Source organism: Corvus moneduloides, chromosome 3 (assembly GCF_009650955.1).
Source record: "Corvus moneduloides isolate bCorMon1 chromosome 3, bCorMon1.pri, whole genome shotgun sequence".
NCBI lineage: Eukaryota > Metazoa > Chordata > Aves > Passeriformes > Corvidae > Corvus > Corvus moneduloides.
Window position 1 is genome coordinate 58,362,822 of NC_045478.1, and position 15,146 is coordinate 58,377,967.

The window sequence follows — 15,146 nt, forward strand, 5'->3', positions numbered from 1 at the left end:
TGTCCATGAAAACTAAAGTTTTACTGTTGACTGTGGTAAGCTGTTCCAATTTAAAATGATTTTCGTTCCAAATTATAAAATATTTCACATTAAGGCACTCATATTTTAGTCAGTGATTGCTCTTCACTGTAATTAAACATTTTCTGCTTAATGGAAATATTTATCACCATTTATTTAATAGTCTCAAATCTTGCCCAAGAATCAGGCTTCTCATTTCTATCTTAGGATCATTTTCTCTTCTTACATCCTTCATGTAGGATGGAATTTTTAATTCTTGATTTGCTACCTATATTTTTTTTTCCCTAGGAACTGATGATACACTGTTACTTGAACTTATGTTAAATATTGAATACTTATTTTGTGGGTGCCTCATTTTGTTAAAGGTCAACTTGCTTATTGTTGGTGTACTTCAGTAACTGATGGAGAAAATCTATTTTGTGACATAGTATGAGAACTTGTATTCAACCCATGTACATTTAGAATACCCAACCCCACCCATAAACCAAGACCTTTTCAAAACATAATACAGGAATGAAAACCTGCTTGTGACTTTGCACCTTGAGGCCAATTATTTGCTTTGTATAATAAGCATAAGCACTACTGGGAGCTTTGTTCTAATCATATTACAGTCATTGGGGACAATATTCAAGGGAATTTAGCTCAGGCCATAAACTCCTATAGAGTCACAGGCAACTAGCATAGATAAATTTGCATCCTGCTAAATAGTTTGTAATATATTTGTGGGGTTTTTTTGTTTTTTTGGTTTTTTTTTTTTTTTGGTAATACATGGCTAAGAGTTTTTAGCTCTTGGAAATTCATGGCTGGTTGATACTATATTATTCCGATACAGCTCAATCCCCTTTGAAGAAAGAGTGGTGACTGTCCTTCGCTGGCTGCAGCTACCTGAAGATGAAAGGTAGGTGTACATTTGCAAGTGTGAGTTCCTGTTTGAGTGGTATTGCAATGAATTACTTTGTAAACATGATTTCTGTTTTAAACAATATCTTATGCTTTATTCTAACAATGTTAAAATATTATTTAATGCGAACTTGTTTCTATGACTGAAAGCTTTTTTAATTAAGTTTCATCTCTCCATTCAAAGTATTTTTCCTCTGAATGACAGTGTTGTTTCCAATATTTGATCTCCATTGTTGAAATATAATTTCTTCAAACTGTCTCAACATGTATGTAAAATATTACATTTTTGGTACTGTTTGATATAGACCACACTTTTACACTCTGTATTTAGAAGAACCAGATTCCTCGGGCCATAAGTTTGGACCAGTAAGCAGCGGAGTAAGTAGTTCTGTAGTTTCTTAATTTTTTTTTAAATTTTAATTTTAATTTAATTTGCTCTGACTCTGTAACTTCCATAATTCATGTTAGGTTAACTGAGATCATGTGAAGTATGCTTATTAGGAAAAAAATTTGTGAATAGATAGTCCATCCATGGTTAACATTGATATGAAGTGTGTAATAGACAGCCTATTTAGTAAGCCTTCTTTTTATTTTCTTTATTTCTATAACTTTATATTACCAAAGCGTGTTTGGGTATGTCTTGTATGTTCTTTTATGTGCTCCTACTAATGGTTCACATTGATTTTTGGTGAGGGAGGGGAATGGGGACAGAGAATTTGTATGTGTTCCGTTTAGCAAGAACAGAGGTTTGCATAACAATGTCCCAGTTGTGGTGGTGAAGTATTCAAGTTACAGTTGTCATTCATTTCCCCCCAGCCTCTGTGCTAAGGTTAGGTGGATATTGGCTTTATCTCTCTGCAGTTACAATTTATGCCTTCTCAGAAAGAGACAGATGAAAGGAACATTGACTCCATCACAGCCTGTGATTCGTTATATAAATAAGAAGTCTTTGGGACTGCTACTGTCTTAAAAAGTACTGAATAGCTGTGAGGGATTTCTTTATTGATGTTTTTGGTTTGGGTTTTTTCCTTTTTTTTAAGCATCTGCAACTGAAATAACACATAAAAATGTATAGCTGTGTCATGGTACAATATGGGACAGAAAAAAAAATTGGGCTAAGGGCTGTATAGTGTAGATATAGCTAGTCTTCTGTAGGTGGAGGTAACTCTGAACAATGAAGGCGATATGCAGTCTGCAGGATCTCATTTTTATTTAGCCATATTTAACAGTATTTTTAACACTGACTTTACATTCCTATTTTTGTCCTGCAGGTCATCATGGCATTACAGAGAGTGGACGAAATAGTAGGGATGCTGATGGATGGTCTAAAGCAAATGAACTTGCATAAATGCCTGAACATAATTTTTGTATCAGATCATGGTAAATTTGATTTTATAAAATATATCAGAACTTTGAAGAACTGTCTTTATAAAGTAATATTCTGAATTTATACTTGTATGTTTCTGTCAAGGTTAACACACAAGTAATACCTATAAAATATGTTTTATATTGTCAAGATGATATGAAAGATAGTCAGTGTGAGACAGTGTCAGACTATTTTATGAGGGGGTAAAGAAGTGTACAACATAGGGAGGAATTAAATAATTTTCATATTTTGTTTCTAATTCCTTTTGCAACCATTACCATATGATAAAAGAAATAGAATAAAAAAGGTGAACTGTAGACTATAGATTTCATTTCCTTCTTTCCTTTAACTACACTGCGCAGCACCAGTTTACAAACTGCTGGAGAACTGAAAATACAAAGCCATATCTTCCTTCCAACTATCACTTCCCTTATACGTTATTAGAAGGCTGTGAATATGAAACTTTGATTTATTTTTCTAGCTTTTCTGTATATCTGGAATTATTTCTGTAAGTTATATATTTTACTATTTTTTTTTCTACTTCTTTGCTTGACAAACAAAATATGAGCACAAAATATTGCAAAACTCGTTGCCACAGGGAATGATGCAAGCCAAATATCTATACAGACTTAAAAAAAATTATGAATGGAGGGTAAACCTGTCAAGAATCATTAAGAGTTCAAATGCAATATGCAACTTGAAGTCCCTTTGACTTCTGAAAACTGCTAAAGAGCACTGGGAGAACAACCAGTCAATAATGCTGTGCTTATTGGGTGTTTCTCTAGATATGTTACTGAACATTATTAGGTAGGATACTGAGCTAAATTAATATTTGGTCTGACCCTTACTGCTGTTCTTAGGCTCATAAGAGTTCTTTTCCCTTTATAAAAGGAAGTTTGTCTGTTTATTAAATTGGAGAGTCTTTCTCAGCTGTGGAAATGGCTGATAGTGTTTATCTGTGTGTGGTTTTTTATCTTCTACAGATGAGTATTGTGCTCTCCTTGGGTCAGATGCCTTGGGATTCCTGATAAAAAGCCCAAAGAAATTACATTTCTGACTTCTGCAACTAAAGTTACATGTCTCCTTAGCAAGGCTACTCTACATTGATATTCCCATTTTAAAAGGAAATGTGTTTCCTTTTACAGGGATGGAAGTAGGGAGCTGCAGAAGAACAGTGTATCTGAACAGCTATCTGGACAATGTTCAAGATTTCATAGTTGTACCCGGTCCTGCAGCTCGCCTAAGACCTAACAATGTTCCAGATGAGTATTTCTCTTGTATGTAGTTGCTAAACTAACTTTTGTTATTTGGTTATATGTTTTTGTACTTCACAAATACAAGCTTAGGATCCACATATTCTGTTAGTAAACTTGAGTGAGTGCCAACTAGGGACAACCTGGATAATGATGAGCAGGAAATACTGAGTAGTGTGTGCACTTGTGTTTTTAGAGACCACTTGACTTTTCAAGTCTGAAAGTATATTTGAATCCCACGGATTTATTTGTATAAATTCGCAATATTTTTGTCTTAGCAGAATGTTAGATTGGTAGCATCATTTGCATATTGTTTTGAGTATTACATTTCCTAGTTATAAAAATTTGGCCTACTGGCCTGACAGTAGCTGAGTAAACTGCAAATACACATATATAATAAAACTAAGTAAAAATCAATGAATGCTTACAAATTTTAAACTCTGATTGGTTAAGCAGTCTAATTTTAGTTAAACATTTAATGCCTGCAATTTTTGGGTACTTTTAAATGTTGACTGCAGGAGTTTTCTTCATGTTTCATAGTATTTTTTGGGTGGGTTGTGTTTCTTTTCTGTCAAGATTATTGTTCTCTCTGCCCTTTAAAACTTGTAGGCCTCAGCCCCAGTGACTAAGTCCTGTTTACTTCATTGCTTGATGCTATTCTAAACTGTTTTAAATGTTTACTTGGAGAACGTGGGAGTCAAATGCAGTTCCAGGTTCTCCCTGGAGAAGGAAGTTCAGGAAGAAGAAAAGTAGCGTATCTCCTCCTTTGGGCATGTGCACTGTTACAATGAAGTAGCATAGCTGTCTTTGTAGCACTGCATGTTATCTGTGCAGGAATTGTGAATGGTTCTCTTGCCAGGGTAATCCTGTATGTACTTGAGTCAGGTATTGGATATCAGAGTCAGGACAGAGTAACTGTGAAATGTAGTGGGCCTGTGTTACACAAATTGTCAAACTACATGATGTAATGGTCCCTTTTGGCTTGAGTCTAAGCATCTGAATCTTAGCCAGCTGGTGCTTGGCTTTCTTTCTAAGGATATTTCCTAGGCAAAACTGCTGTCCTAGTGATTGCATTTGTGTCTTTTGTCTTTTTCTTTATAAATTTATTAGTGAGGAAAAATTCATCTCAACACAGCATTTAGTTGCTTCTTTTGTAAAAACTTACTTCTTGGATTATTTTTCTAACTGTGGTTAATATAGTTTGGTATTTAAGCATAGTTTAACTTTTAGCTAGTAGAATTAACTAAAGTTTAACTAATATAGTTTAAATTTAAATCTGTTAATAAGTAATCAAGGGAAAGAGAGGCTGAACTAAAATTTCCTAAAAGCAATAGCTTGACAGTTAGGGATTATCTTGGTCTATATGGTTTTCAATCTGGAAAAATAATTTCTTATGCCCAGAAATTCATTCAAACTTATCATTTGTATCACATGATAGGAATGCTTTCATTTTACATCTGATCTTTTTTAACTTAGGTGACTAATACTTACATATGATTCTTCCAGTTAACTATGAAGGCATTGCCAGAAACCTCACAGTAAGTGTTGTCTTATCTGTTGTTCTAGCTTAATTTCTGCTTACATTTACATGTATTTTATAGCACTTAGCTGTTTGCTGGGCTACTTCTGTACTTTGGTTCAGTGACAGGATGAGGGGACCTAGTCTTAAACTGCACCAGGGGAGGTTTAGGTTGGACAACTGGAAGATTTTTTTCTAGTCAACAAGGTGGTGTTCAGTCATACTTGTACTTGATGATCTCAGAGATATTTTCCAACTGAATTGATTCTGTGTGTGACCTGTGGTTAACAACAACAACAACAGTAGTTCCACACAGGGGGAGGTGAAAACTGAGTAAGGTGACATCAGTCTGCCTAAGGCTTTGTGTTCATGTCTGTTCACTGTATTGTGTTGCTCTTCCAGCTGGAGAACTTGTGTATCTGGACCTTACTAGCTGAGAGCCATGTCAGTGTAAAGCTCAGCTCTATTACCAGGACACACATAGGATTTTCTTGCTCACACCTTTTAGATAGACAGCTTTGAGAGAGAATATTGAATTTTTTTTTGTTGTTCAGTTACAGTTTAATGGATATGCTTTTTTGCTCTGCCCCTGGCTTCTATTCTTATCCCTGCACTGTAATTTGTTTGCCTCTCGTTTGTGCAGACACTGCTGTCAGTGAGAGCAATGCTGTTTGTATAGATGACTTCACTATCCAAAATTCCAATGTTACAGTAGAGATTTTGTTTTGTTTTTGTGTTTTGTGGGGTTTTTTCTCTTTTTTTAAATTATTAATGGATCTTAGTTTGTGGAAAAATTTATTTGTCCCTGAGTGAGCAATCTAAAAACACTTTAAATATCTGTTACCTTCTCTATTACAGAGCTGTAGCTTGTTGCACTAGATAGTCTCCTATCACTTGTGAAATTACTGTGATGTCTTAGTGTAATTCTTTATTAATTCTAAGAAGTACCATTTGGTTCTGTACAGTTGTAGGCCATAAGATAAAAAAAAAGCAAGTTTTGTCCATAATCCAATATTAAATATCTTCTAATAACTATTGAATCCCAAACCAGTCAATATTTGTGATTTAAGTATTCATTCATATGTCCCAGACCTTGTAACTCCAAACCTGGTGGAGTTACATTGTTCTTAGTGGAAGTTATTGCAGGCCATTTGCAATTGATGTGCTTTATAAGAGCTGTGCATGACATAAAATACACATCTCACCAAAATTTCTTTGTTTTAATTTAAACATTCCAGTGCATAAAACCAAACCAGCCTTTCAAAGCTTATATGAAGCAGCTGCTACCGAAGCGTTTCCATTTTTCCCATAATGACCGGATTGAACCGCTGCACTTTTATTTAGACTCCCAATGGCAGCTTGCTCGGTAAGTTACAGTTCTCAGTACTTGACTGTGCAACAAATAATTTCTTGTTTTCTCACAGCTTTTCTCTTCCAAGTGCTTAGAGTTCAGTGATAGCTGTTAGAGTGTGATATTCTTGTTTGTCATAGCAAAGGGACTTTGCAAAGGAACAATGCATGCTTTTTTCTGCAGGTTTTGCTGGCCTGGGGAGGCTTAATTCTAAACTGGCAGCCATAGCTATTCTCCCTGCTGGGTATGGAGGTAGTGGCAGGTTAGAAACTAAGGTCCTCACTGTCAGATACTTGAGAACATTTTGCATGCTGTAGGAATTTCCAGAGTGAGTCCATGAAAGCAGAGCATGGAAATAATTACTAGGTTAAATCAGTCTTGTCAGTCATTGAGCTTACTGAGTCCATGATTGTTAATTACCTTAGGTGTTTTTACAGAAGAATTTACAAGTCCCAGAATAGTGGTATCTGCTATAATAGTATTAATTTTGAGCACCTCTGTGATGCTTCAGGGCTTTCATCATGGAAGAGTTTTCAGTGCACCTCTTCAGTAAGTCCTGTTGTGTAATACTGTAGACATGTGCAAGTTATGCAAATTAGGTTTGGGTTAATAGAACTGTGTGTTTAAATCGTGTGTATGGACCTAGCACAGGCTGGATGTTTATTTTTATTAGACTGTAAGATTCCTGTCTGAATGGTCTAAATTAGATTAGTGTTTTTAGTAAAAAAATATTGAGACTGTACTTATGTAAAGTACTGTAAAGTTGTAACCCAAATGACAGTGAACTGAAAATCTGTTATCCTGAAAACAAATTTTGTTTCATACATCATGTACTTTGAGTTTAAATTACTCTGATGATCGCATGAAAGTTCCAAAGGCATAACATTTGCAGAGAAAATTACCATTCTGATTTTAAAGACATTCTTTTCCCAAGCTTTAAAGACTTCTCATTCCCTACGGACAATCCTCTAAGAATCCTTAAATAGAGAAGTAAATAAGTCATCACTGAATGTACTTTTTGCTGATATGGTTTGAAAAGTGTGAGTTATAAAAACTGTGTATTTTTAATAGAAAACCACTTGAGATTAAAAGCTGCAAAGGTGGATTCCATGGCTCAGACAATCGCTTCCCCAATATGCAGGTGAGATTTAAACTTACATGAGCTTTATTTTTAGCTCCTTCTATTTCCAAATGCTGTATTTGCTGGGTATTGAGTTTTTTGGTTTTTTTTTTTTTTTTGGTTTTTTTTTTTTTTGTTGTTGTTTTATTTTTTTTTAAGATTTGTTATATTATTCCATTTGCAATTAAAGAAATCAAACGTTTATAGGATTGATATTGTGATGTGCTGGATGACCCACACAAATAAAGACAGTCTTGAAATTCTTCTCTTTAATGAGAAATGGGAAGACATCATAGGGAAACATGAAATCAGATCCTTAGTTTCATCGAATTTGGGGAAGTCACTTAACCTATCCTTTGCCTTAATTTCTGCTATCAATAAAATGAAAGCCAATATTCATAATTTCAAAAAGCTGTTTTCAGGATTCAAATCCACAAACAATTGTGAGGTACTTGGAGCTATTACAGTGAATATGTGTAAACACATCTATAAAGAGGAATCTGTGTGTTATGTGGACTTTGTAGGTTTTCTCATAAAACTTGTTTTCAATAATTTTCTCTCTTAGAAGTCTTATTTTTTTTTATATAGTGTTGGCATCAAACTGTTTTTAAAAAAAGTCCTAATCTTGTATCAATTTACCCTTCCAGGCTTACTCTTGTTCCCTGATTTGACAATGGAAAACCTGTTGATAGTGTATCTAGTAATGGGTTGCAATCAGCAAGCCACGTGATCCCAAATGCATTCCATCTCTCTCTACTGTAGTTTGACTGTGCAAATTTTTTTCAGTAGATTGACTCTATTCAAACTTTGTCACACTTGGGATTGCCAGTTCATAGCACCCCTAACAGGTCTTAAGAGATAAAATTTATCCTTTTGTGGCTAACATTATAGCAGCATAACAGCATTTCATACTCTGTAATTACCAAAAATATCAGAAAGGAGGTAGCGCCTGCTCATCATCCCTGCCTCATCTGGTTCAGATTAGGCTTGTTGAGTACATTATTAGTCTGCAGATTTTAGTATCAACTGTTGCCGAATTATGCCCTGTGTTATCCTTTAATCTCAAAAAAAGGAGTTAGGAGTTGAGTTTTTAGCCTCCGTTTTTGCCACACAGCTACGAAATCTGAGGCAATTGCATTGTTTACAAAGAGCTTGGAGATCTCATCCGGGGACATGCTATACAGCGTAAAACATCCATCACTCATTCAGTATCTTGATACCACAGATGTGTGCAATCTGTTTCTTTTCATTAAAAATGAGCTGAATAACTGAGGATAAGTTTTAAAACAATGTTTTTGGCACAGTTGAGTTTAAGCATTTGTTGCCCTTGCCTCCTTGTTCTCATTTGTGCAGCAAACCTTGCAGTATGCTGGTAAGTTTTTTGTGGCTGCTGTGTCAAGTAGTTTGGGGAATTGAACCAGAAGGAAAAGAAGCCAGCAGGGAAAAAAAAAAAAAAAAGGAAAGGTTTCTGAGCTGGCAGTATTCCTGGATCAGGTCCAGTACAGCTCGGGAAGTGGTGTAAGAAGAAAGAACAGCTGCAAACCAGGCGTGGCAGCCTGCAATCCTCCCATTGCTTAAACCACTTCGAGCATTGTTACCAACAGATGTTTTTATAGCCCTAAGTTAAAAGCTTCTAAATTGTTTACAGGATGTGATATGTGATGGTTACTTTGGATAAACATTTCCATTAAATCTTTTAAAGCATTTGAAGAAATTAAAAGGTATTTTCTTAAAAGCAGAGAAGAGCAAGGGACTTGATAAATGGCTAAAGGCAACAATGAGACTGAATTGGGTTTCCTAATACTCTTCTACTGCTTTTTAAAAAAATTATTCTTATACATCTACTTTTTTTTTTTTTAAAGAAAAATACATGCTTTTGACTTGATATGTACTATGTTGCTAAAGCAAAGATTAAGTTCTTGGAAGAAAATGCCTTCTGAGTATGAAGATAATTTTCATTTCAACTTGTCTTAAACAGAATTCCACCATACTTTTCTCTGTAAATCCTAGGCTATCTTTATTGGTTTTGGACCAGGATTCAAGTTTGGTACTCAAGTTGATCCATTTGAAAACATTGAAGTATATAATTTAATGTGTGGTAAGTACAATGGATGGAGGTAATTTTTGTTCAATATAAAAATATAATATCTTTCGGGCATTGCAAATCTTCTAATAGCAGATTAAGTGTCCTCAGAAACTCATCCTTAAGACTTGCTGCTGATTTTTACAAATAAGCTGTTTGTTTTTCTGAGAAAGGGCCATCTCTTAATGACTAACAGCAGTTTAAGATCTACTGGTCAGGCTACCTTATATATCTCTTTTCCACTGGTCACATTGTGTATTCCTCTGGCTTTTCCAGAGCTGGTGCTTTGACTCACCACTACTAAAAATGGCTACTTCACAATCTCTCTACCATCAGGAAGGGAAGCGTCCTTTCCCCCCCTCTTTCAAACACAATGTTACTGTGACTCCTTGTTCCTTTGTCCCTTCTTCATTCTGTATTTCATGGTTTTTCCAAAAGTCTGTCACTAGATCTACCACTTTCTGTTCATTTATTGCCCTTGAGGTCTTCACCTGTTTTCCGTTATTGCCTACTTCCCTCTCTTGTTAGAACTTATACTGCTTTTGTGAGAAATTAAGTATTACCAAAGAGTTTGATCCAGAAAATAAAACTTATTAGGAGTTCTGCAAATGCTTGAGATCAGTGGCGATATTCAGGTATACCATATCTAAACCACATGTCTAAATTCTTTGCTGGAATAGGAAACAGGCCATTGTCAGGAAGCACATCTCTCTCAGCCTTCTGTGCTTTGCTGTCTTCTCCTGCCATGGTTGATATTGAAATACCTTCTTGTGCCCCCTGAGCTGTTCTGCATATGCTGCATGAGAGGGGTAGAGCACTTACTGCCATCTCTGATTACTGAAGTGAGTTCAGTGACAGATCAGATGTTGTAAGTGCAGTCATTGAGGTTTAGATTTTCTCCATCCTATACAGAAAGAATTAGATGAATAGGATGTATAAAAGCCAGCATGTGAACGTCCTGATATAAAATTAATTGAGGCAACTTACTCAGCCTTACAAGCAGACTAATACCACACTGAACCCTACCTAAGAACATGTGTGGTCCCTTTAAAGAGGTGACATTGCTTTTCCTTTTGAGCGTTATGAGCAGCAAGCAGTGAAGCTTTGGCTCATCCATACTTGTAAGCACAATATAACCAGTTGTGTATTACAGTCTTTCTTTCTCCTCCTGTTAATATCACTTGAATTCTTCCATAGATTTGCTTGATTTGAAACCAGCCCCAAACAATGGAACTCATGGACGCCTAAACCATCTATTAAAGAACCCTGTTTACACCCCTCACCATCCCAAGGAAACAAGCCATCCTTCTGAATGCTCTGTGGTGGGAGAAAGAGCCTTTTCAGTGAGCCTTGGCTGCTCCTGCAGGACAGGGGTAAGTACTGAAATGGTTAAAGTCATGGAGGCAGAAGTCTGTGTCATATTCAAAGAGTGAAACTTTGCATTCTCCAGATGGTTTCACAGTCCCTTACTATTGGTTTCAAAATCAAGTCTTGCTTGGGGTTAGTGAGTGCTAGCCTGTATTTGCGTAATAATTTTTTGCAGATTGCTTATGTTAAGTCACATTCATCTCTAAAGAGCCTGAAAAAACCCCAAAGGAGCTTGATGGGGAAAGCATTCCATTCTTACTTGCTTCATTTAATTATGTTGAAATTTCTCTTCTGTGAATGTTGTATTTGGGCTGTGGTTTTCAAGCCCGTAGATTTGCTTGTGGCAGAACCAATTTGTTTCTGCAAATTCCCTGTAGCTCTCCTCCAGTACGTGTCAGTGAGTTCTGTGTATGTATAACTTGCGAGACAGAAGTTACATTTAAGTGTAGTACCATAATACAGACTCATAATATGCTTTGTAGAGTCACTGCTTTTCCTTTATAAAATTACAGGGCTTGCCAATAAGGGATTTTCATCAGCGTTTAAATCTTACTGAAACAGAAGGTAAGAACTTCAGATAATAATATAAAATTAAAAAGCTAACAAAAAAAGAAAAAATAGTCATCAATCATTCTATATTTTTAAGCTTCTGAGCAACTCCCAAGTAAATGATATGAAAATTCTTTGAAATACTTGCTGAAACTATAGTCCGGCCTGGAGAATTTGTGGATGCCTCACCCCTGGAAGTGTTCAAGACCAGGTTGGATGGGGCTTTGAACAACCTGGTCTAGTGGAAGATGTCCCTGCTCTTGACAGGGTGGTTGCACTAGATGGTCTTTATGGTCTCTTCCAGCCCATACCGTTTTACGATTCCAATGTTTTTGAATACAGTCCTCCTGAACCATTTGTTCTCAAATGAATGTGTATCCTTATACAAGTGTCTTTATGGCATATGTGTTATCTGTCACTTTTGACTTTCTAGTACTGAAGTAATGAGCATTCCAGAATGGGAAGCAAAATTGATGCATGGGGAAGTACCCGATAAGAAATCAATGCAAATAATGATATCCATAATGGCAGCATACTTTTAATGAGGCATAAGGAGTATTTTACACATTTGAATTTTTATGTGGTCTTGAGCTGTTACTTCTTTTACTTATGATTTATTTCCAGTCATTGGACATACACATGCCATGTTTAAGCTGCAGTTTGCAAGGCTGTAGACTCGTAAAACAAAATAAACTATTTTGAGAATGAAACAGATAAAACAGCAAGTAAATAAGGAAAACTGTAAGTCAAAATGGAACATAGTCCTAGGTGCTAATGCCTTAAAAGATAATATCAAGAAGATTAGGCTGTCAGAAATAGGCTGATAGAGACCTTGCCTTGTGTGTGTGTGTGTTCATGAAGCCTTGGGTTTCTTATGCAAATAAACTGTATTTGGCAACACCCCACTATAGCTCGCTATTAAGAACTGGACATAAATGCCAGTTTCTGTCAGGGTCCAGTACTTGCTGCTTATCCAGAGCTAATTCAAGGCTTCTGTTGATTTGTGTAGTTTGTCCTGAAACAGAGTGGATAGAGTGTTCTTGAATGGTTTCCACTAATGACAGGTCATCATTTTAAAATGCGTCCCAGAACCCTTTCAAAGTAAGTCTTTCAGTATTGTAATGCTCATGAGAGCAACAAAATCAAATCCAGTTCAAATGTGCTTTCCCCCAGATGCACCAGGGGTTTTGCTGAAACAGACTCTGCTAAGGATCTCTGAGGGCTTTGCTTAACCTGGCTTTGAAGAAGCATGACAAGGCCAGGCACAATAACATATTTCAGTTCTCTTTTGTAGAAAAAGGAACTTAATGCTCTAAACCTACTTTTTTGAAGCAGTAGGATTTTGTCCTGAATTGTCAGTGAAACCTGGTATAGCACTGGTCTTAATAGCAGTAATTTCATTAGGAATTGTATTAATTAAGCATTAATTAGATATAAAAAGCATTGCACAGATGCAAGAATTCTAGTAACCGGCCTAGAAGTTCCTTAAGACTATATAAAGTTCATTAGTTACTTCAGTTTGCATGTTCTCTCATTGATTGTCATAACTTGACAGTCTGTAAGAACAAAAAACTGCGTTTTTAGTTTTATTAAAAAAACATGAATTGTTCTTCCCTCATGGGTGGAGAAATAGCTGTCATAATCTTGACTTTTTTTATGCTTTGGTATTACTGTGGAAAAAACCCTGCACATTCATTGCTCAATTTCTTTCCCCCTGTAGTACATTTGCATTAATATTTTATAATAATTTGCAGATGGTAGGGACCTATTTAATTGAAAATATACTTTGACACCTTCTTTATAATTCTAGTCATGTAATGATTGAATATACTTGAATTTTTAAAGGCAAAGTAGTGAGTCCTTGCACAGTTGAAAATCCAAATCTAATCTAGTACTTCACTGTATTATTTAAATCTCTGTATTTCTTAGTCTTTTAAATGTATTTTTACATTAGACTGTGTGGTTTCTACTGAAATAGTAATTTCAAATCACCAGAATTGGTTTGTCTCCCATCTAAATGTTACATAGAAGCAGATCCCACATTTTCAAATTGAAACACAAAGTCAACAAAGACTTTAACTTTTCAACTTAAATTTATCTCCTGTTTTTAATGGCAAAAGGTTTTGGTTTAAATATAGACTTAATTTGTGCAGTGTACATTTAAATGTTTGTTTTATACTGGCTTCATCACTTAATTTATTGCCTTAGCATAGAAACTGTACCTTTGGTATAATAATGAAATTTTTTTATCCCATTAATGTGACTTCTGTTTTATTTGGCAATTGAAAATAAGGCAACCTTAGGTGTATAAAGAGGAAGGAGCTGACAACCAGTATTAATTGAAAATAAGGCAACCTTAGGTGTATAAAGAGGAAGGAGCTGACAACCAGTATTAATTGAAAAGTAATAAGCACTATTTCTGTTGCAGTTAAGAAGACAGAGGACCTTAATTTGCCCTACGGACGGCCCAGGGTTCTGCAGAAAAGACACAATTATTGCCTCCTTTACCATTACCGCTACGTGAGCGGGTACAGCAGGGACTACAGGATGTCTCTGTGGAGTGCATACACTGTGGGCAAAGACGTAAGCATAAGAAGAAATATTAGAAGCAACCTTGGAAAGTAAAAATCTTGAGTGTCAGTTATTCCTGAAGACTTCTTATATCTGCTCATGATATGAAAGCCACCATGGTGGTGGAGTCCATGGAGGTGTTCAGGAAAGGACTGGATTTGGCACTTAATGCCATAGTCTAGTTGACAAGGTGATGATCAGCCAAAGGTTGGGCTCAATGATCTTAGGGGTCTTTTTCCAGCTGAAATGAGTCTGTGATGTTATCTCCCAGGGAACTAAGTTGAACCACATAAGATATAAAGTGGAATTTTGTGTGAGGTTTACTATGCTAATAAGGATTGGCTTTGACTCTTCCATTTCTCAGAGTGTGAAACAGTTTTTCCTCCAGATTGAGCAGATCCACCAGGAAGTGAGGACTCCATTGCCATTGGTATAGAAGCCCTAGGAGACTGCATAGGTCTGCTACAGCAGTCTGTCAGTATTGTCCTTAAAAACTAGCCTCAGTGTGGGTTTCATAGTCTTAAAGCAGTTTGTAATGTGGCAGGATGCTTTTGAAAAAGTAATCTCAGGACCATCTTGAGCTATTCATGCCCTCATATGATCCTTCTCTCCAAATATAATCCTGATTGGGAAAAAAAAAAAAAGGTCAGTGAAAATAAATCAGGTCTTTGTGGTCCTAAATCCTATGCTTAAGATACACCTGTTCATGCAGAGCACTGATCTGATGAAGGAAAGTTTTTTCAAGTTGGCCTTTCCCATTCAGAAAAAATTTAGGAGCCAGATCATGCTTAAAAGGAATTAAGATAGTAGAGAATACTTTTAATCTGATTATCTGGGAATCATAGGTTTTAAATAATGACTGTTATAATTAAATTTACCTAAACTCTGGCAAGATTTGCTTGATCCTGAATATTTTGAGGTTAGTGACATGAAGCAACCAGTTACTGTAACAAGTGGCCCACACATCTATCTGTCAATTATGTGAGTCTGTCTATCAGTCAATAAATCAGATTATCTTTAATGGGCACCTCTAGATTCGGTTTTAGAA

At 35.9% G+C, this 15,146-nt stretch overlaps 1 protein-coding gene across 4 annotated transcripts in view; it reads left to right on the forward strand.

Annotated features, from left to right (window-relative positions):
• Positions 1–15,146, forward strand: part of ENPP1 (ectonucleotide pyrophosphatase/phosphodiesterase 1) — a 52,751-nt gene that overhangs the window by 32,293 nt on the left and 5,312 nt on the right. For all 4 annotated transcript variants that reach the window (XM_032101726.1, XM_032101728.1, XM_032101727.1 and 1 more), the window contains 11 exons: positions 851–916; positions 1,224–1,296; positions 2,190–2,298; positions 3,430–3,561; positions 5,044–5,075; positions 6,295–6,422; positions 7,479–7,548; positions 9,538–9,625; positions 10,808–10,983; positions 11,491–11,542; positions 13,956–14,110. In XM_032101726.1, coding sequence (XP_031957617.1) covers positions 851–916; positions 1,224–1,296; positions 2,190–2,298; positions 3,430–3,561; positions 5,044–5,075; positions 6,295–6,422; positions 7,479–7,548; positions 9,538–9,625; positions 10,808–10,983; positions 11,491–11,542; positions 13,956–14,110 — 1,081 coding nt within the window. The remainder of the gene's footprint in view (positions 1–850; positions 917–1,223; positions 1,297–2,189; positions 2,299–3,429; positions 3,562–5,043; positions 5,076–6,294; positions 6,423–7,478; positions 7,549–9,537; positions 9,626–10,807; positions 10,984–11,490; positions 11,543–13,955; positions 14,111–15,146) is intronic.